We start from the raw sequence: 22775 nt of genomic DNA, 5'->3' as shown, positions 1-22775 counted from the left end.
ACATTTACAGCCTCAACACCATAGAAACATTGCTACAGCAGAGTTATTCCATTGAATATATGCCTTTATATTAGTTAAAAATCTTTTATTTTTAACTAATATAACTAATATAAGCAGCAGAATCATAGCTGTAGGATAATAAGTAAATATATTTACAGTACGTTTATTTGTTATATTTTTATTTACAACAGTGCATGGATGAATGAAGCTATGAAGCGAAAAGCCATTTAAACTAACCTGCTGATTTAAAATATCTCAAAAATAGCAAGTCTGATGTGCAGTGTATGGAACTTAAAATTAGGTAACTAACATGTAGGTGTATCTGTGTATAATTAGGGAAAGAACAGGAGTCAGTGTGATGTTGCTGCTCAGTCTGTTTGCAGCCATGCCCGTATCTGTGTCACAGATCTATCGCAGGCTTGATTAGATTTCAGGGTGCCAGCTCTCCACACTGCCTCACCCTCTCAAGATTCAGATTAAGAGATTGCAGCGCCAACTCTACCATGGGGGGGGTGGGTGTAGCACTACATTATACCAGCAGTGCCAATGCCCTACTTTGACTCAGTGAGTGAGAGGAATGTGTGCCACGTGCAGTGGCATCCTCCAGGCAAGATGACTTTGAACTCCCTCCCAGCTGAACCCACAGATCTGTGTCAGGGCCCCATTATAAAATCTAATGAACACAGCCCTTGTAGCCACACTGCTGAAAATTAAGAGATTTTATTTCCTCTCTTACTGATAAGAGGAACTCTGCTAAATAACTAATATAAAGCAGTGTCTTTCATTAGTGCTCTGTGATTATAGCTTATTGGCGTGAGGATGCCGCCCCTCCAGATATTGCCCTGGGATAGTAATCCAGTCATTACTTATTCATGGTATCACAAATTCCTAATCAGAATACTTTATTCACATATTCATTTATCTGCCCCCTATAGTGCGAAATGACTCTTAGACTGACCTCTTAAATTGTGTTATTAATCTTTAAATTAACGTGCAGCACATTGCCTACAGGCTCTGAGACAGTCACCAGTTTAGAGCTAATCAAGCAGTAAACTCCTTTATCTCAGTATATATTTAAAAGCACTGTCATATTTAAAAATTAAGAAAAGTACTCTTAGTTCTTGTTAAGCCTTATTTTTCGGTTATTAACTAAAACCTTTTAAACAGATTTTGAGTTTTCCCGCGGCCACAGAGGACAGGAATCAAAAGCTCATAGGCATATAACTTTCCCTTAACAGACATTAATGTTTCATCATTTGAAGCTCAAACATTTGTAAGATGTGTTCAGCTGCAGAGTGCCTTAAGGGAGTGAATGAAGTTAAGAGCTTAAAAATGATTGACCTAAACAGAAAGCCAGAGACTGCACTTACTTACTTTGATATTCTTTTTCTTTTCAATACTTTTTATTGAAAAGTCAAATTGGGTCTTTACTCAGGTTGCTTTTACGAATTTCTTTATTTATAGGGAAAAATATGTTTGATGGATTAGAGAGCCTTCAAAATGATGACTGGAGGTTTATTGTTAATGATACACATTGAGTGTAGTGGCTATTTCACTGAGGTTTGGGGTTTGTTCCCCCTTTTCTGTCTTAACCTCTATTAAGGTTGAAAGATAATGGCAGGGAGACCACCTTGGAGTGCAGTTTGTCCTTTGGCGCGTATTGTGAACATGAAGGATGACGAGCAGTGCGTGTGTATTTAAATTAACAGCTGATGTTACTGAATGTTCCCCTCCAGGTTGTTGATCTATGGCCAGTACTGCAGCCACATGGAAAATGCCCAGAAGACACTGGATGAGCTAATAGCAACACGAGAGGATGTCAAGATTAAAGTAGAGGTAAAGTCCTCATGTCACACGAATAGTTGACAACTGACTGATGTAGTGCACATGACCAAAAATAATCTATTACACTATAAGCAGTGCACATGACCTTTTCATAGTGAATAAGAATACATGAGCAGCCAGGGTTCAGCATATTTGGATGTTTGTGAGCCCATTGGAGTGTAAACCTTTGATTCGTGACCTTTAAAGGGGTCTATCTGTCAGCTGAGCCCAGTGATATGTTTAAGTCTTCTGTTTTAATTCCTGTGATGTTCTGCATTGTTCTTTGGATTATTCTTAGCTACTTCTAGGGAGAGTTTCCGCAGTGCAGAATCATCTCTGACTGAGGGATATCTAAACTCTCTGAGATTACTTTATAAACCTTTCCAGGCTTATGCAAATTAACAATCCTTAATCCCAAGTCTTTTAAGATCTATTTTTGTGAGGCATGCTTCACATCAACAGATGCTACTTCTATCTAACAAATTCAAAATGTTTGAGTGTTTTATATGAGTGTTTTCTTTATAAATCTTCACCTCACTATATATATCAAAGTAGCTCAAGCCCATCTGGTTTCATTGCTTGGACTCCAGGTTTGCCAGCTCCTGACTCTAATTAGTTTTTGTTGATGTCATTAGCCAAGGGGTTCTTATTTTTTCAACCCACACTGTTAAAATTTTAATGATTTATTCAGTATGGACAAGAACAATACAATGACTTATGTGTCAAGGATTAAAAAGAAGTACATGATTGCAATTTAGATGATGATCTGGCCATATTTTAAGACAAATTGAGAAATACGCTAATCAAATTCTACAGAATCTGACATCTTCTCTTACAAAATCAGTACAGTCATTACGTAATGACTTAAACAGATTTATAAATGGGATCCACATTTGATGTTGTCATGACTTCTTAAAGGCAAACAATGCAGTTTGCACTTAGAGCTGTTTAGTTCTCAGTATTTTGACAGAGCATAACCACAAACATGGTGGTTTTATTTTTTATTACAGTGAGTGATGATAGTAGTAGATTTTAAATTGCATCTTTTTTGTTTCATGCATTTTCATAGAGAAAAAGTATTAGATGTATGAATTAAATCTGAGTGACACCCAGAGTCTCCTTTGGGTGCTACTACTATTGTCTGACCTTCTCCAAGTCTGGAGTCCTTAGAATAATCTAAATTTATGATAGCATAGAGAAAGCTAACACTTTCCTTTAATAATCATGGGAACAAGCCACATCAGCAGTTAGCATGGCCAAAGAAATGGCTCTATGGGCTGTTAACAAAAAACGAGGTTATTACAGTCTTGACACTATCTCTCAAAATAGAAGAGCTTTGTAACAGGGAAAAACATCTACAGTCTCTTTGCATAAAAACCTTGTTTGTAAAGAGGGATAAGCTGTCCCTGCTACTGCACATTTATAGAAACTGAATCAACACCTACACACAAATATTGTGAAGAAGCCTTATAGGATGATGCTAACAAAAAGACTGTTTCTTATGGAGCCAGTGTGGACTTCATACACATGAATTCATGAGTCAGAGGTATTTCCCAGTCAGCATGCAGAGTAATTGTGTTGTAAATGGCTGGCATGACCAGAGCCCGGTGCCCTGAAGAATAAACTGGCCTCATTGTTGTAAATACCCCTTGAATGTGTGGAACCAACAGCAGCGATACAGAAAGACACAATAAATTATTAAACAGTGAATGGATGCTTGTTAGTAGGAAATGTACAATGCTGCATTATACTAGGTATAATAATTGTCCTGCTGCTTGTGTCATTGTTCCACAGGAATGTACTATGAAAGTGCAAGAAGGGAAGTTCAAGCTGCAGGATCTTCTTGTGGTTCCCATGCAGAGGGTGTTGAAGTATCACTTACTACTGAAGGTAGGCAACATCTCATATCTGTTTCACCTACAGTGAAGGCATGCTGTTTAAATTGACAAGCAACAATTTTATGCTTGATACATTATCATAAGGGTTATGTTTGAACACAGTGTGTAGGTCACAAGTCAATAAATGACCATGCAGAGTAACTGACTTTCTGATTCTCATAATAAAAGACCAGATATTAGAGTTCCTTCACCATATTTAACAGATTGCAACAAATGCTATGGTTTGAAGGCATTGGTAGCTATTTGTTATCCATACATCACCTTATTTATCTTTGTTATATGACCACAACAAAAAAGGGACAGGATGGCAAAAAATATCATTGTTGTTAGGCACATATGCAGTTGAGGTGAGGGTACTCACACTTTTCTACTTGCCACATGCAATTGATCCTTTTGGAAGTTGCACTTTGTAGCTTTATAAAGTCACTGGTAACAAAGTGCATGTTACTTGGCATTTAATCTATTGCATCTTGCCTTTTCATTTATTGTTTCCATTATTGTTCCTCTGCTCTCTGGTTCATATATATTGACATTTTGATTACAAATGAACCTAAAAATATCCCAATCAAAGGCTAAGCTTTGTGTCAGTTTTGTCTCAGTAGAGCAATATATCCATGTCCTTGGTGTATAGCTTGACTGTTATGAGAACATAATAATAGTCTTATTTCAAGTTTAAGGTTGAAAAAAAAAAATTTTCTTCCTCACAGTAGAATTGGCAATTGGTATATAGTATTTTAGAAGTATTTAATGTAGTTACTTTGATTAGTACAGTTATAGTTTAGTGTGTCATACCCTTATGGACAGTACTGGCTACAGTACTGATCTGTTCCACTAATATGAAAATGTAGGTAAGCACAGTGTCTAACCTCTCTCCTTCCAGCTAATATTTTGTCCTTGGCATTCCCCTCCTGGAGTTCATAAACATGCTTGACACCGTTATCTCCATGATTAATTGGCTTTGTATCTCAATTATGGATGAGCATAGAAGTTTATGATGCAGTGCTAATGGATGGGAGGGTGGGGGCAAGTGTTTGTGTCAGGTGATTTTAGGACCGCACACAAAATACTGCAACTTCTCTACTTTTTTGAATCGAACCCAGCAGGAGACTCAGCAAGACACTGAGGTCAAATCAAGCGTGCACTAATCTGATTAAACGCACCCCATTTCACTGCTTCCCACAGCTTTTGCAGTAAAGCTCTGTTGTATGGTGTGGCCTTGGGGAATGTCAGACTGACAAGTCCTCTTTTGTGTGTGTGTGTCCAATCATGCCTAAGGGCACATCTTAAGTTGATGTTGCATATATATCATGGGAGCAGTTTCCTATTTGGTTTCATCATCATTTAGCTGCACTCTAAATAAAGTGAATTCAGCACAGTCATCTCAGAGGTAATACTCAAGCAGAGTTTGAATATTTGCTTTTATGAGTGTTTGGGCTGTACAGTAGCATGTTGCCACTGTCTGGAAATAGAAGAAGTGACAGAACACAGTATTGTAAAGATCTGCAAAGTCAGCAGGTTTCTTGGTTAAAAAATAGACATATTTGTTTGTTGTTGCATTGGAAGAACTTGTAACAAATACTGTTAATTCTAGCTGCATTGCTTTTAAGATTTACAGTTCATCACTGTTGTACTGACCATTGTATTGTAATTAGATTTGCAAACAGAACTTTTAACTTCACTCTTACTGAATGACAATAGATGCCCTTTGGATTATTGTTACTTTTGCATGCAAGTATTGAGTTCAAATATCCTATGTAATCCGGTAAAAATGCAATCTTAGTTTTGGATATGGGTCAGCGTGAAGGTTTTGTTCCTTCTGTTAACATGCTACAGTAACATTTTTTCATCTTGGGCAACATTTCAGACAAAACTGACCAGACCACATTGACATAACCCGGCTGAACCCGTTTGGTGCGGCTCATTGCTGCGTTTAAGGAGGAAGTTTGTTTAATCGTGTTACAAATGTTGTTTTCCTTTCTAAAACTATAGAATATCTGATAAGATCTGTTTTTCCTCGGGAAACAGGCTGTATTCCACCACAGCTCTACAATGTTTTATAAATCACTCCAATATGTTCGAGGAGACAGGAGGAAAATGATTACAGTTCAAAATGATGTAATATATTGGTTATTGATTGACTAAGAGGAAGTCAGCCATTTCTCTAGCTTCGATGGGTCTTTTACTTTTCTGTATGTGATTTTGCTGTTGACGGTGCTCAGCTACAACTTGTTTACCTGCACATCTGTCATTATCCATAAACACAGGAAAGAGTTGTCCTAGTACATTTCAAAACTGTATGTTTAAGTTGTTTGTTGCTGTTCTGATAAGTTTATGAAGGTTAGAGGCATTTTAGAAAACAATTCCAACTGTAACAACAACAACAATAATAGTAATTAGAGTGATATTTTCCATCCACAGGAACTTTTAAGTCACTCAACTGACCGACCAGAGAGACAACAGCTCAAGGAGGCACTGGAGGCTATGCAGGTCTGTGTTGCACGTGTTTGTATGCATGTGTTCCTGAGTGTGCTTTATAAAAAATATTACATAACTCTGCAGCACTCCAAGCCAAAGCTGTATAGATTGTTTCATACAGCTACTGTGGCTCAAAGTACCAAAAGTCTTCCATGACATGACAGATGTCAGAAAGATTTTCAGTGTGAGGCTGAAAAAAACGTTTGCCTCGCTCTCTCAGGACCTGGCCATGTACATCAACGAAGTCAAGAGGGACAATGAGACACTGAAGAAAATAAGTGAATTCCAAAGTTCAATAGAAAATCTTGTAAGTACTGTGAACTCCTCTGTCACTACTTTTCATCTGGAGCATGTGTTGATATAATAGTTTAGATTGTAAGATTGTTTCACTTAATCCATCTTTAAGGACCTTAAAACCCTGTTATTTTAATCAACTTCTTACTCTACTGGTTACATAGATTGCTGTATTGGTAATTATATCTTCTTATCTCACTGGCTTGGAGTAGAAGGAGCTGGAAAAAAGTAATGTCGGGTATTACCACTTAAAAAGCAGACTGAAATGGCATCCAAGTTTTCATTTCCCTGCTACAAAGTAAAGCTCACTGAGCTCTTATTATAGGTTACAAAATTCATTATGTGCTATAGACTCAAACCTCTTTTTTATTCTGCTCTTGACTTACTTACTTTCTTCATAACCGTGTAATCACATTTCCATATTCTCCTAGCACCATTTCTTCTCTAACCAGCTGCACATGAGCAGGAACAAAGTCTCAGTAAACACATTTTAAAACATAAACACACTAAGCAAATATCATATAAATTAGGTTTGCAATCAACAAACAGAATTATTATAAATATAATTTCAGTCAAATGCAATTAACAAGCTTGACCATATGGTTTATCAGTTTTTATTTTTACAGCTAATGTGGTGAGAGAGACCCACTGTCAGTTAAACCTCAAACCAGGACTAATTAAGCAAATTCACTCATAACCATAACTATTACTGATTTATTATTTAGGGAGTGTTTCCTGATGTTACTGTTTTTTGGAATATACACTTATTTACTTTCACAGAGAGGAAAATGTAGAAAAATGAATAGCACACCAGGGTTAGTGTTATCAGCTGGCCGAAATGCAAAGTTTTGTAAGCGTGATTAGTCACTGAGCATCACAGAGTAATATATTCATTCTTGAACATGTCTTATACACCTGTCATCATCCCCCGCAATTATAATGTTCCCAAAAAATCATTTAGTCATGCAGAACATGAACAAGAGAAGTTATGTAAATTACAAAAGGATGTCAACTTCCCTTTTTATTTCTAACACCCTCTCATTTTCTCCTTCTCTCTTTTTTTCACCATTTTCTGCTTTCTGTTGATTTTACAGCTTCACCTTCTTTTTTCTGTCACTTTCTGCAGAGGTGCAAATAGACACTAAGGTTATTTATTTATTTTTTGCTTACACATGTGCCATAAATACAGGGAACACTGAGGAACCATTAGTAGAAGCATTTTTAAATGAATGGTTTCTGTATGACAAGTGATAATAAATAATACTCCAACAGTTAGGATTAGGAAGATTAAAAGAGACATATTTTCTTAAGAGTTGCACTATTTTTATATCTATTTGGGTTCTCTTTGAAATTCAAGTCTGGCTGAATTACTTATGGTTTTTAATTCAGTCTATTTAGTTACAGCACTGTCTGCAGTGGACTGACATTCAGTGCGTCTTTGTGACCTAAGCAGCAGGTTAAACTGGAGGAGTATGGGAGGCCAAAGATAGATGGAGAGCTGAAGGTGTGCTCCATCGTTAACCGAACAAAACAGGACAGGTGAGTCCAAACTCTGAGCAAAAACTAAAACACCAAATACCAGTGATGTATTCGTATCACCAAATTATCAATGACTGTGTGTGTGTTTGACTTCAGGTATATATTCCTGTTTGATAAAGTGGTTATTGTCTGCAAGAGGAAAGGCTACAGCTATGAGCTCAAAGAGATCATTGAGCTTCAGTCATATAAAATGTCAGACGACCCCATGAACAACAGAGACATGAAAAAGGTAAGAAGATCATTTGGTTTGAAAAGACCCAGCACAAAACAATTACTTATGCAGTGCCATCTTTTTAAATGCTAGCTCGATAGCACAGATGATGATACATCCTGTGTAATCATTACAAATATTGCCCTTGAGCTGAAGGAGCTTCTTGATGATAATTTCAGATACGGAACTTATGAGTAATGCACTGAAGTGTCAGATATGCATTGTGCTCGCTCATGCTTGAAAGATCCTGTAAATGCAATGAAGGTCATTTAGGATTCATGAAATCGTACTGCAGTGCATTGTGCCACCGATCTAACATGGCTTTTTGTTTTGAATCTGCATGTGTCTCTCCATGTTTGCATGTGTAACTGGGTCTTTTCTCTGGTGTCTTTCTTTTTGCATGCTTACCAGTCAAGTGGAAAAATGGTAAGCTCAAGTGACCCCTTTATTTAACTCATCTTCTCATAGTGGCTTATTTTTTAGCAGTGTGTTTTTGGGTGTCATGCTGTGATTGCATGAGCGCCCACCAGCTCTGTGACTGGCTCTCCAGCTTTTGGTCAGATGCATTGCTAAAGCATGTGGTGCATAGTTTTAGTTTTAGTTTATGCACATACTTATTTTAAAGTGCAGGCATCACAAGTGTCTTTTCCTTTTCCTGTCTGCCATTGCCATCCAAACATCTCTCTGCCATCTGTTCTCCACTCACTTTTTCTCCCCAGTGGTCCTACGGTTTCTACCTGATCCATCTGCAGGGGAAGCAGGGCTTCCAGTTCTTTTGTAAAACTGAGGAGACAAAGCGAAAGTGGATGGAGCAGTTTGAAATGGCTATGTGAGTATGATTATACATGACACTGGTGAAACTGCTTTTAAGTAAAACAGACAGATTGTAATGTATGTTTTAACCTAATCCAAAATGAATTAGATACCATTAGAAAAATCAAGCAGACAAATTCTTGTGTCCAATTTGTTTTTCTCATTTATAATTCTTTACTTCCAGGTCCAACATCAAGCCAGAAAGAGCCACAGCCAATCAGCATAACTTCCAGATGCACACATTTGATAAGAACACCAACTGTCGAGCTTGCAAGATGCTCTTGAGGTAATTACCCTGATAACTCTGCTGCTGATGTGCTTAACAGCGTATTCAGATTCAGCAGTGAGTAATGGATGAATAATGAATCCTTCTTCATACAGACTTGCCAGGGACTGCCAGGTATCTGACAGTATTCAGTAGTAAGAGAGGTTTCTTTTCAGTGCTGTACAGTCTGCACTTATGTGGTGTCATTGGGTAGAAATATAATGCAGTGATATCAGTGGCATCGGGTCTCTCATTAAACTCAGCAAGAAGGAAAATCTGTGTATTTTTCTAAAGGTGCACAAGTATTAACAGCATAATATGTTAAAGTATCATATTAACTTAGAGGATGAAATGAAGTATATCAAGTATAAGTACTTAAAATGCAGAATGGCCATCATCGTTCAATTGTCTAACCACTAGACTGTATATTATGTTGTTAATTCATTTTGCATGAGATGACGTTTTGCTCAGTTTTCATCAATGTTCAAACCAACAACTGAGCTCACTTCATCTGGTGACAGAGAAGCTAGTGTGTAATGGTGAATGGTCAAAAGCTTAATTCTAACTACTTTATGTAATCTGGTATGTTTTCGAAATTATTCTCATGTAAAATTTTAATCTGCAAAGTAATTTCAGTTGTCAAAAAAATGTAGTGGAATAGAAAGTACTACATTTGTTCAGGATTAATGAATTAATGATTGATGAATAAAGCAGCAGAACATAAAACTACTGAAAGTAAAATATGTCTTGTGTAATACTATGTGTAATACTGCTGTCAACTTCTGTCACAGTAATATAGTGTACATTGTTAAGAAACCTGACACTAGTAAATGTAGCAAGCAAGAGAAACCAGAGAATAACTCAGCCACAATTGGTGAGCAACAAATAAGCAAACAGACTTAATTCACTGAGCCGATTTGTTTTTGGTGAATGTCGCCGCTTTAGTGTTAAAGCAGTCTTTGGAAAAATATTCTGTGACTGAGGCCAGTGGGTGATATTTTTAAACTTTCCCTTTCCTAACACCACCCACCGTGTTCCTAAGCCCGCCTCCACCCATGTAAGGGTGCTGCTCAACTGCAGCAGGGATAACCCATGTCACCGAATCACCACTTTCACCTCTATTACAGTCAGCTGGCTAAACCCCACTCTGTGTATTGACCCACAAATTTCATGGCTGGGCTGACCTAAATTCACACAGCCAGTAGAGGCAGGGACTAGCACTCTCACTCCCTGCTAGATGCTAATTACTGCTGCAGCCCCTGTGGATCCTATTGTGATTTATGGCACTTACTATTCAACATGGCAGTGTGCAATGCATGCAGTGTTATAGTATCTGTAAAAAAATACAGTTCTAGAGTACATGGCCTTAAATGGAGCAAGTTCACTTTGGGATTTTAAAGGATCACAGAATGAGAATGATGGAGGAGGTGCAACCATAATCACAGAATTATTCTAAGTAGCAGCAGGACCCCTTGTGGGTTCTGTGTACAAGAAGTTAATTTGTGTCTCAGACGCTTCCTGTTTGCATTGCTGATGTGTGTGTGTGTGTTTCTGCATGTGTGGCCTCAAGGGGCATCTTCTATCAGGGCTACTACTGCTCTCGCTGTGGAACAGGAGCACACAAAGAGTGTCTGGAAGTGATCACCATCTGTAAAATCAGTAGGTGTTTCCTTTCATCTTCGACAGGAAAATGTGGCAGCTGGTATTGGTACTGAGAGATGTTTAAAGTTGTTAACCACTGACGTGCGACATCTCTGACGTGCATGACTTTATGAGATTGTGTTATAGATTGATATTAGGGTTAGCTCTTTTAACCAGATTAATAATGACTGCTCTAATTTAATTCTGCCCACAATTATAAAGCTGCTTGGTTGTAGGTTACTTTATGCAGCAGGGAAATGGGGGGATAAGTTCTGTAGGGTTCCTGTGGGAAGATGGGACTATTTGATCATGTCACTGGGTTTGGTACTGAAGAGGAAATCCATAACTCGAAAGAGTCATGAGGAATTATCTGAGTGTTATTTCATATGATGCAGTCTTCAACAGCTACAGCAGTAGTTTTACTACCGCTGTAAGCCAAAAAGGCTTGGGACCCTTAAAAATGACACATTGCCGACATTTGGCATCATTGGTTCTATATATGTGTGTGTGGGTTATGGTCAGATTATACAGTTAGTGTTTTTTTTCCCTGCTTTATTTGACATACAGTAGCAGATTAAAAAGAGCTCTCCAAATGTTGCTTTTTGTTCATCTCTAATCAATAATAGTAGCCGCTTGTGCTGTGAAGCCTCTCTGATGGAGCCTCCATATCTTTTGTCTTTATTTCAGATCCTCATGATTTGGTGAGTAGATCATCAGCCAACACACTGTAGGAGTGTTTTCATGATTATCATCCTCTAAAAGCTATCGTCCATCATATTGTAGAGATCCTGTCTTAGTCATTAAATTATACAAGTGTCCCCCTTGTTTGCTGATAATATTGTTGGTGGTTGTTTTATAGGAACCTGGAATTTCATCAGGTGAGTCCACTTCCTGTCACCTACACATGAGAGAGAGCACTTATAATATCATGCTGGATGTTCTCCCAGCTGACATGTAACAGGGTTGTAGTAGATACAGCTGCTAATAAATAGCATGGCTCTCTACTGCCATCTAGTGGATAAATATGAACGACAGCAGTATTATCCATCTGGAATGGGTGGCAATGTCAGATATGCTATATACAGAGATAAAAATACTGGCAATGTTCCTTTGTACCATTGGCTATATGATGATGTTTTTTAAATTTGGTGCCTCTCCCCCCTGTTGGATGTTTAAATATGCTAGTTTATAGAAAAGGTTTTGTTTTGTAAGCTGATGTGTAGTAGAAATCAAATTCCTAGAAAAATCGACCTCACATTTTCCACCACCTACCTCTGTTATTACTCACTTATTATGTTTCCAGGTCCCAAGATGGCGGCAGTGAGGAACTACCACGGCACACCAGCACCTCCAGGGAAGACACCGCTCTGTTTTCAAACAGGGGACTTTATTGAACTGCTAAAGGGCGATCCAGACAGCACGTGGTGGGAGGTACAGCACTCCATCACTTCTATTTAAAACAATAAACCAGTTTGTCATTTAAAGCATAAAGGCAAATTATTATTTAGACAGTTGATGTTGACATACTTCAGCACATTTGTTCTGGGTGAACATAATAACATGCATAGCTCTTTGTACATGCCAATGAGAGTCACTCTTCGTATCTCAGTGAATTCAGTGGACGTTAGACTGCTACACCACCTAAATATACAGTTTTCAGAGATTTTCTATGATATACTGGGACAGTTACTAGCTCTCTTCCTGTAAAACTCGAGTTTCTTTTTGTGTGTCAGCATATTTTCTGCAACACACTGTCAGTTCTTGTGATACTGAAATTGAATTTTAAAAAATACCAGCACACTGTACTTACAGTACTCGCTAGGCACAGGCTTTCCTTCAGATGGGAGTTCTTCTTTTTTATACCAGGTGTGCTTCCTTCCAACCTACCTGTCAAACACTGATTTGTTCAGAGGTGTTTTTTTGGTTTTTTTTTTTCATTTCGTGAATTTGAAATAATCGAATACTACCGAAACAAGAATTCTCCTTAGTTCCTAGAGCAAAATGAAGACTTCTTTCCATTATTAGCGATGGTATTAACCCTGTCTTAGCTAAACATTAATAGTGCTGTAGCTGAAAACCTTGGAGGATGTGCTGTATTAAATTAGGATTAGGTGATAGGTACTTTGGCATTACTGTCAAGCTTGAATTTCCTGCTGAATCTGTCTCTTAAACATTAACAGCTTCTTAGGCTTGTTGGTTTAGGCTTATTATATTGTCTTTATCTTTCAGGGAAAACTGATTCAAACACAAAAGAGTGGCTTCTTCCCCAGTTCATGTGTAAAACCTTGTCTGGACCCAAAGGTAAAGGCATGTGTGTACATATAAATGACTTAGATCTGCACTATGGTTGTTCTTAGTGTTCTTAGTTGTTCTTAAAGTTCTTTAATGTGTGACATATGTTATTTTTGACAGCCCTTCTCATCATTATCCAGCCGACAGTCCTCAAGGGAAGCAGACTACTATGGATATCCTTGGTAAGACCCTTTAAAAGTTTCGAATATAATATTAATTCAGTCAGGGAGGAGCTGAAACAGGCTCTTGGAGGTCAGGAGGTTCTTCCAGATGACTGGACAGCTACAGCTAAAGTGATCAGGGAGACAGGTAGGAGGGTACTTGGTGTGTCATCTGGAAAGAGGAAAGCAGATAAGGAGACTTGGTGGTGGAATGAGGAAGTTCAGGAGTGTGTTAAAAGGAAAAGGTTAGCTAAGAAGAAGTGGGACACTGAGAGGACAGAAGAGAACAGACAGGAGTACAGGGAGATGCAGCGTAAAGTGAAGGTAGAGGTGGCAAAGGCCAAACAAAGGGCGTATGAGGATTTGTATGATAGGTTGGACTCTAAGGAGGGAGAGGTGGATTTGTACAGGTTGGTGAGGCAGAGAGAGAGATGGGAAGGAAGTGCAGCAGGTTAGGGTGATCAAGGACAGGGATGGAAATGTGTTGACAGGTGCCACAAGTGTGATGGAAAGATGGAAGGAATACTTTGAAGAGTTGATGAATAAGGAACATGATGGAGAGCACAGAGCAGAAGAGGTGACTGTTGTGGAGCAGGAAGTAGCAAGGATCAGTAAGGATGAAGTGAGGAAGGCGTTGAAGAGGATGAAGAGTGGAAAGGCAGTTGGTCCTGACGACATACCTGTGGAGGTATGGAAGTGTTTAGGAGAGGTGGCAGTAGAGTTTTTGACTGGGCTACTTAACAAGATCTTGGAGAGTGAGAGGATGCCTGAGGAATGGAGGAGAAGTGTACTGGTGCCCATCTTTAAGAACAAGGGAGACATGCAGAGTTGTGGAAACTACAGAGGAATAAAGCTGATGAGTCACACAATGAAGTTATGGGAAAGAGTAGTGGAGGCTAGGCTGAGGTCAGAAGTGAGAATTTGTGAGCAGCAGTATGGTTTCATGCCAAGAAAGAGAACCACAGATACAATATTTGCTTTGAGAATGCTGATGGAGAAGTACAGAGAAGGCCAGAAGGAGCTTCACTGTGTCTTTGAAGATTTGGAAAAAGCAAATGACAGAGTGCCGAGAGAGGAGCTGTGGTTTTCTATGAGGAAGTCTGGAGTGGCAGAGAAGTATGTTCGAGTGGTGCAGGACATGTATGAGAGCTGTAAGACAGTGGTGAGGTGTGCTGTAGGGGTGACAGAGGAGTTCAAGGTGGAGGTGGGGCTGCCCCAAGGATCGGCTTTGAGCCCCTTCTTGTTTGCTGTGGTTCTTGTTTGCTGTGGTGATGGACAGGCTGACAGATGAGGTTAGACAGGAATCTCCCTGGACCATGATGTTTGCAGATGACATTATCATCTGTAGTGAGAGCAGGGAGCAGGTGGAGGAAAATCTAGAGAGGTGGAGGTTTGCTCTGGAAAGGAGAGGAATGAAGCTGAGCTGCAGTAAAACAGAGTACATGTGTGTAAATGAGAGGGACTCAAGTAGAACAGTGAGGTTACAGGGAGTAGAGGTGAAGAAGGTGGAGGATTTTAAGTACCTAGGGTCAACAGTCCAGAGCAACGGAGAGTGTGGGAAAGAAGTGAAGAGACGTGTGCAAGCAGGTTGGAACAGGTGGAGGAAAGTGTCAGGTGTGATGTGTGACAAAAGAGTGTCAGCAAGAATGAGAGGAAAGGTGGACAAGACAGTGGTGAGACCAGCAATGTTGTCTGGTTTAGAGACAGTGGCACTGAGAAAAAGACAGGAGGCAGAGCTGGAGGTAGCAGAGCTGAAGATGTTGAGGTTCTCTCTGGGAGTGACGAGGATGGATAGGATCAGGAATGAGTCCATCAGAGGGACAGCTCATGTTAGATGTTTTGGAGAAAAAGCCAGGGAAGCCAGATTGAGATGGTTTGGACATGTTCAGAGGAGGGACAGTGAATACATTGGTAAAAGGATGCTGAGGTTAGAGCTGCCAGGAAGGAGGCCTAGAGGAAGACCAAAGAGGAGGTTCTTGGATGTAGTGAAGGAGGACATGAGGATAGTTGGTGTGGGTGAGGAGGATACAGAGGATAGGGTTGAATGGAGGCAGATGATTTGCTGTGGCGACCCCTGAAGAGAGCAGCCCAAAGGAGAAGAAGATTAATTCAGTCCCATACTTTTAGTCATATAACAAATATCTGTTGTCTGTTCATTTTGACAATCTGTAATGTTTATTTTATGCACTAGTTCAAGTTAAAACCAGATGACCTCTACCAAAACGTTAACTACTTGTTGGTTGATGTCAAGGATTTGTTAAACTGCCACTGTGTCACTCGATTATATAATTACATATTTCGAGGTCACAACATTTATTCTCTGCTCCTTCTTCAGGTTTGCAGGGAACATGGAGCGCCAGCAGGCCGACAACCTCTTAAAATCCCACTGCAGTGGGACCTACCTTATCAGAGAGAGGACGGCTGAGGCAGAGAGGTTTGCCATCAGCATCAAGTGAGTGTTTTTATATCTTACAGGAGTGGAAAATCCCAAGGGAAGGTTTTATTTTCCAAATCTCATGGGAAATAAAGAATCTCAAGGGATGCCCCAGTCAGCTTTTTCACTGCATCTTTTAGCTCTGGCTAATTACTAATCAGTAATTGCTTTTTTAATCCTGTTTTTTTTATGTGAATTTCCTCCAAGAGTATGCATCCCAAAGACAAACCCTGTGTGGGCTCTTATTGTAGCTGTCATGCAGCAGTGTGTTGGGAGAAGAAACACTTTTTTCACATTTGTTTTCAAGTTTTTACGACAGGTGCAAAAGGGCTGCAGGGACCTGCCTTCAAACCAATAATTAGTCCTCCAGTCAGATGTAACTTGTGAAAATCACTTTATTTTGCTTTATGAGACATTCAAATATACAACAAAATATTTGTTGTAAACAACTCTGAGCAGCTGTACAGATTACTCCAAGGGCACATGAGTAAAAATATAATACAAAACAAATTTGTAATACAAAACAACATGTATCAGTACCATAAAAAATGATTTTAGATAAAGTACTAAGGATAACTTAATAATTCCAAAACAATTTTTCCTCTTTTAGGTGATTTCTTTAGTTACTGTGTGTTTGGTTTTACAGATTCAACGATGAAGTAAAACACATCAAAGTAATTGAAAAAGACAGCTGGATTCACATCACTGAGGCCAAGAAGTTTGAGAGTCTTTTGGTAAGACCATCTACATCTGTACTACTGGACCCTGGTGTCAGTGTGAAAAGACAAAATAGAAATCAGACGCTCACATGCTTTTCATCTTTATGTATTGTTTAAAATAACAGGAGCTGGTGGAGTACTATCAGTCCCATTCACTGAAAGAAAGCTTCAAGTTGTTAGATACCACATTGCGATACCCCTACAAGTCAAGAGAGCGCTCACTAACACGGGCTAGTACACGCTCCCCAGGTAAGGCTTCAGAAGAAAGTCACCACGAACAAACATTTTGATTTCGATCAGGTATTAACATGGCGTCTGATTTCTGTGCTTCTTTACCTTTACCTTGCTGATGTGACTGTTTTATCACCAATACTTGGTCAGTAGAAAATGAACAACACTAGACATTAACACGTTATGCTAAGTGGAGTTTTTTAAAACTTTTTTTAACTTAATGCTGTGTAGACTGACAAAAGGCAACGTCCAAGGGGAAAACAAAAAGTGACAAAATGGTTCACCTTTGGAGAGAAAAAATGCAAGATGTAACTTTCTTTGTTTACACTGTGTTGGTCCAGTTCATAAAGCACCTGCCCCTTAGGTCAAATCTTTTAAGTCGTGGACCCACAAGGCAGGGGCTCCATGTCTGCTCTACAGACTGAAACTAACCAGTCGCCCTGGGCTGAGCTGTCAAAATAGGAATGGAAGCTCAGACATCCAGAATGAGCTGTGTCCAGCACACTGTGTATCACTTTATTTCAGTTTATTTCCCTGTCCACTCCTATGAAGGATTCTGACATTATGAAGTTGACTCTGAAGATATGTTATAATGTTCAGGTTCTACTTACATTTTGAATCCCTTGCCATCTTGGCTGAGGATATACAGCAGTAAGGGTAAACTGAATGAGTCAGAGCCTCTTGCACTTTATCTTCCCTGGTGCTCTGTTCCCCACCAGGACAATGAACTCTTCCCATACTAAAGCATTAAGTGAGACCACAGGGGCACAGGACAGAGATCAGTGTCAAATAGATTGAGACTGTAAGAAAAGCGGAAAAGTGTGTCAGATAACTCAACAGGCCATTATGGAACAGGCTTTCTCACTTGTTTTGGGTGAAACTGGAAATGATTGGAGACAGTTCAGTCTTTCCTAATGATTATGTGCGCTCATACTTTCTCTGCCTAAGTTTGCAAGCCCAGGTTTTTTGTGGTTGCAGACACATCACAGCCTGCAGGTTGTGCATGAAAACCGTGTTGGGGTTAGGAAGACTATTATGATTTGGAAGCATCTATGATCAGACCATGTTGTATTAGTGGGATTGATTTAGGACTGGTAGCAGCCATGCTCAAACACATCCACTTCACTTGTGCCCTTTAAAAGCAGTGCAGCATCTTTATGTACTGACAGTCCACACCAACAGTTTTGCAGATGTAAAGTCACCTGTGAATCAGTGCATACACTGACAAAGCAGTCACACTGGGACACCAGTTTTGTCTATATTTAATATAATGAGTACAGAACGCACTCTTAAGAGGCTGACAACATGAGTACATGGGCCTCTTTTTTCTTTAACTGACTCTCTGGCTCACGCTCTGCCTGCATGCTACTCAAAATATGTTCCAGCTTTGTTTCCTCCTTTTTCTCTCCTCTCAGCAGCCACCTGCGCCTCCTACAACTTCTCCTTCCTCAGTCCACAGGGCCTCAACTTCTCCTCTTCTCAGAGCTCAGCTCCTTTTTGGTCAGGTAGTCTTTTTTTCTGTCTTTTCTTGCTCCTGTTGTCTTCCCTGCACTTCATTGCCTGTAATTTCATAATGAGCCTCTGTGTTCACAACCTCATTACTACTTCTCTGTGGTGCTCTTTTCATTAACAAGAACATCCCACTTCCTCCCAGGATGACACATTCCCTCATTAAATCAAGAAAAGAAAACCAATTTCCTCTCATGTGATGAAACCTGTTGTCCTTTCCCATCATGCTCATCTGTCATTGTGTGACTAAACCGTTATGCTAAACACTGAACTGACCATCTTCTTTCTGCTCATTTTTCAAAACTAATTACGACCTTTCCCCTGTCAACCACCTCCCTCACACACAGATTTTTTATCACTAGAAATTATTTTAACTTTAGTTATGAAATAAGATGATGAATTATTTGAATGCGAGTGGATTAATCTCCCACTGTTTTAATTTTCAGTGTTTACCCCTCGGGTGGTGAGCACAGCAGTGGCCAGGTATAACTTTGCAGCACGAGACATGAGAGAGCTGTCGCTGCGAGAAGGAGACATTGTCAAAATCTACAGCAAAATCGGTGGAGACCAGGGCTGGTGGAAAGGAGAGGCCAATGGGCGGGTGAGTTAATATATTATAACAGTATATTTGTATCCAGAGGGACAAGCCCTCATAGAAAGAAAACGTTTGTAATGCTGCAAATTTTGTAGACTAGCACTGGTCACTACTTATGCAGCATGTGTTTTTCAATAAAAAAAGATCCTTCTGCAAGTTTCATCAAGTCTGGGATGTACAAAAGAAGAACTATATTTAATCAGTTTCCCTCAAAAGTAAAGCAAGAATGTGAGCTATGTTATAAACAATGAGAGTCATCAAAAATGAGGGTAAATGTGGATTTGTGGCAACAGCCTGGTGTCACCACAGTCTAACAAGATACCAGCCTGTGAAGAAAAAGCTGGATTCATCGTTCCTACTTTAAGCCAGTTGAGTGGTTCTGACCGTGTCCTGGAGCCTCCGGTGGAGATTCACAGGGCAAACTTTGCCTACACCAATAAGCACAAGAGTTAGGCAAGCCTGTCTGCTGCCACTGATATTGTTGTCACTTGTGACTGACTGGGTGATAAAGACAGCCATGTCCCACCAAGAGGAATACAGGGGACCTGTACCCAGAAAGTAGAAGACCTAAGTGACCCCAACCTGCGAAAACAGACTTTGAGATGCTCCCGTAAATACACAGGTGGGCAGGCAGTTGAAGACGTAAACCAGTTCACCTACTTCGACAGTAGTGTCAGTAAGACAGGGCAGAAGAGCAGTCAGGAATCATTAAAGCTCGCCACGCCTTCAGTATCCTGAAGTGTGAAGGAACAAGCACCTCAGTCATCACACCAAGTTGAGACTGTTTGATTTGAAGTTAGTACTGTCGAAACCTGGAAACCCACCAAGAGCCTGGACCAAAAGCAGCAGTCTATGGCAGATCTTATGTATTACATGGCCAGAGCATGTTTCAAACCTAGCAGTCCAGCACCAAACTAACCAGGAGCTCAATGTTAACACCATCCAGATGAAGAAGTGGAAGTAAAGACAAAGAATCCTAAAGACAAAGAAGAACCCTGCAAGCAGAGCTGTAATGGAAATGTGCAGACAGGCTGAGCAGTTCTAAAACAACATGTAGGCTCCACTGATTGCATTACTTTCCATAACTTTCCAATAACTACTTCCCAGCCATCAAAATATAAGTATTGGATATTCATGACTGAATTTAAAATAGCCTTTTTGTTGGTGCTACCTCTGTTCATTCAGTACTCACTTTTACCATCTCAACAAGTAGGAGAAGTTGTTGCCTAGCAACAACTGAAGTAGTATTTGAAGTAGCCTTAAAGTACTTTTTACAATTGGGGTAAGGCTGCTACATCCAAGCTGGACACTTCTCTTTAATAATGCACATCCTTCAGCCAATTAAAGAAAAGTATTCCGCATAGCCTCAGCTTAAAGGATTCATGCTGCATATACAATAAATTCATTTTAATGTTACCAAATGTTGGGTGTTAAGGAGATATAAATTAACTAAATTAACGTCTATGTTTACATTTGCTATTTTAAAGCATCTTATGTTATATAATTACTATTTTATGTTTCAGATTGGATGGTTCCCTTCAACCTACGTGGATGAAGAAGGAGTGCAGTAAAGTTTGGATGTTTGCTGGCCTGGCTCCCTCTAAATCAGGAACCATCTTCTGTTTACTGTTCTCACTTGCTCCAGGAAAATAAGACAAGGATAAAAGAACAGTTTTGTTGATGTTTCTGCTGGATACGCAATTGTTTCTAGTTTCTATACCTTCAATTAATGATGCATCAGCTTTGCTTTTGTTTAGATTTTTGTTTCCTTTTTGCAGGATGTCCTGTTTAATTTCTGTACAGGAAAGAAGAAAAAGTCTGGCTTGCCAGTGTCTGTGTGCTCTGCAGAGGTTTTATTGAACTGAGAACACAGCAGAAACTGACTGTGGATAGTTTTACTTTAAAAAAGGCTCCCCTGTGTTGCAGTTCTATGCGAGGTGAAATAATTGTACAGTATAGATAATTTATTAAATAGAGATTATTATCATGACTAATGATTATTGAGGGGAAGCTGATTTGAGCAACAGCAATGAATCAGATGATTAAAAACTAGGAGAAGACAAAAAAAAAAAGAAAAAAAAGACAGATGCTCTGTTTTCATATTTCATTTTGCCTTAGTTGTCATGGTGATGCCTTGTGGGCTGACACCAGTGGAGGGAATCTACTTTGTTGACTGATTTTACTTTTCCATGTATGCATGTACCCATGCGCAGCCCACACACACACACTGACCAGTGTACAGTACGGTGCCTTTGAAGAATGGTCGTTGCTTACTGAACCTTAACATCAGCCAGTAAAGAACATTGCCATCCCCCAAAAACAAAGTCCATCCACATCCAAGGGACTTTACTAAAGGGAGGCACATACAGAGGACAGCTCGCCTTCACGGCCGTCAAAAACAATATGCTGAAGCATTTAACTCATCCTAACTGGAGACTACGTGGACTCACAAAGACAGTCGGAGGGATTTTATAGCCAACAACACATCACGTACACCACTCACTTCAATCTTGGTGCCACACGTCTAAGGGTGCAACCACCTGGATGTGAAAGGGAAACATCATTCCACTCAAAAACCACTTCACACTTTTAAATTTTGCTATTCATTGTTGGATTTTTTTTTCCACAGAATCAAGATTATTTTTTAAGAACTGGACCAACTTTTTTTTTTTTTTTTATTTGAAGCCAAATTTATGTTTAGTGTCTGCATGGAGCTTGACTGATGATAATGTGTTTGTTTTTTTTTTTTTTTACCTTGCCTTATTTTTACAGATGATTAGGTGACAGGAGTTCTTGTTTTCCTCAGTGCTAATCATTCTACATGTGTGAAATCCATGTTGGTGCTGTGCAGACTGGTGAAATTAAACTGTACGAGAAGAGTTTTAATCTGAAGAAAAACAGATGTGTTAGTTAAGATGAGTCCAGAGAAGGAGCCTTTTATCACTTTGTGATTTTCCAGGGGTGCAGTGCTCAATGTTTCCATTTACTTCTAGTATTTTTCTAATTCCATAGAGCCAGATAATACCTGAGTTGGCATACAGCTTTCACCGGTTTTCCAATGAGTATGAATGAATGTACTAGACTGTTATACAGCTATTCTGACTCTCTGACCCTGCCAGATGTTTTTAAAGGTTAGTTCAAATGAATCTTATATATTGATATAATATATATTGACTAACTCTGTTAAACCAACTATATATAATAGCTTACACTGAATTGCCACATCTCCAGAAATGCCTCACAAAAAAGTTTGAATTTATTTAGAGTAGGTGTATTTTTCAGAATGCAGCTTTTTGTCTTCCGGCTAATGAGATAAAGGCAGTTCACTGATCAAAAGGACCAACTCTTCAAGCATTCACACTCCAGACTGTGAAGTATAGTGCAAACATTGAGCATGCTTGCTCTGGCTGGTTCACAAAGATTTACAAAGCAGAAGATGCTGATATGTTTAGTTTCTAAACTTTCGACTGTCTGATATGTGTAATTGCAAAAACACAAAGTCCTGCCACTGTGTGCGGGGGACACACGGATTAGGCCTCCATGTTGTCTAGAATGAGGGGGGAGGGGATCTAGTCGCTGTTTATGTAGTGGACAAAAAAAAACAAAAAAAACACCCATTGCATGTGGCTATTGATATTCAAACTCCTGTCAGTACATCCTCAAAAAAAAAGTACTTCATTATGTACTTTTGTTTTTTTTTGAATGATTGAGCATTTTCAAATGAGGTCTATCATCAAATAAATATTTCTCTTTTGGTTTAAAATTGAGATTGAATTATTTGGAGGTTTAGTTGTAGTTTGAGTTTTGAATGTTTCATTTCAACCAATAATTTGAGAAGACTGAGCAAACCCTCAGCCACCCTTGTTGATCTCAG

The 22775-nt window shown here is 39.3% G+C and overlaps 1 protein-coding gene across 6 annotated transcripts in view; it reads left to right on the top strand.

The window, feature by feature from the left end:
* vav2 (vav 2 guanine nucleotide exchange factor) overlaps positions 1 to 22664 on the top strand; it is a 178129-nt gene extending 155465 nt beyond the window's left edge. Inside the window, exons 9-29 of one of the 6 annotated variants that reach the window (XM_026296867.2) lie at positions 1737 to 1836; positions 3619 to 3714; positions 6141 to 6209; positions 6418 to 6504; positions 7945 to 8030; positions 8127 to 8259; positions 8653 to 8667; positions 8961 to 9070; positions 9239 to 9340; positions 10890 to 10978; positions 11648 to 11661; positions 11820 to 11838; positions 12264 to 12391; positions 13190 to 13261; positions 13373 to 13434; positions 15749 to 15865; positions 16494 to 16581; positions 16692 to 16815; positions 18213 to 18302; positions 18753 to 18907; positions 20425 to 22664. In XM_026296867.2, the coding sequence (XP_026152652.1) occupies positions 1737 to 1836; positions 3619 to 3714; positions 6141 to 6209; positions 6418 to 6504; positions 7945 to 8030; positions 8127 to 8259; positions 8653 to 8667; positions 8961 to 9070; positions 9239 to 9340; positions 10890 to 10978; positions 11648 to 11661; positions 11820 to 11838; positions 12264 to 12391; positions 13190 to 13261; positions 13373 to 13434; positions 15749 to 15865; positions 16494 to 16581; positions 16692 to 16815; positions 18213 to 18302; positions 18753 to 18907; positions 20425 to 20472 (1804 nt within the window). In that variant the 3' untranslated portion in view covers positions 20473 to 22664. Of the gene's footprint in view, positions 1 to 1736; positions 1837 to 3618; positions 3715 to 6140; positions 6210 to 6417; positions 6505 to 7941; positions 8031 to 8126; positions 8260 to 8652; positions 8668 to 8960; positions 9071 to 9238; positions 9341 to 10889; positions 10979 to 11647; positions 11662 to 11819; positions 11839 to 12263; positions 12392 to 13189; positions 13262 to 13372; positions 13435 to 15748; positions 15866 to 16493; positions 16582 to 16691; positions 16816 to 18212; positions 18303 to 18752; positions 18908 to 20424 lie in introns of all 6 variants that reach the window. The other 5 variants (XM_026296866.2, XM_026296868.2, XM_026296870.2 and 2 more) reach the window with 5 other exon arrangements.
* The last annotated feature ends 111 nt before the right edge of the window (positions 22665 to 22775 follow it).

Source organism: Mastacembelus armatus, chromosome 12 (assembly GCF_900324485.2).
Source record: "Mastacembelus armatus chromosome 12, fMasArm1.2, whole genome shotgun sequence".
Lineage (NCBI taxonomy): Eukaryota > Metazoa > Chordata > Actinopteri > Synbranchiformes > Mastacembelidae > Mastacembelus > Mastacembelus armatus.
Note: the sequence above shows the minus strand (reverse complement) of the source record. Positions and strands in the feature narration are given on the sequence as shown.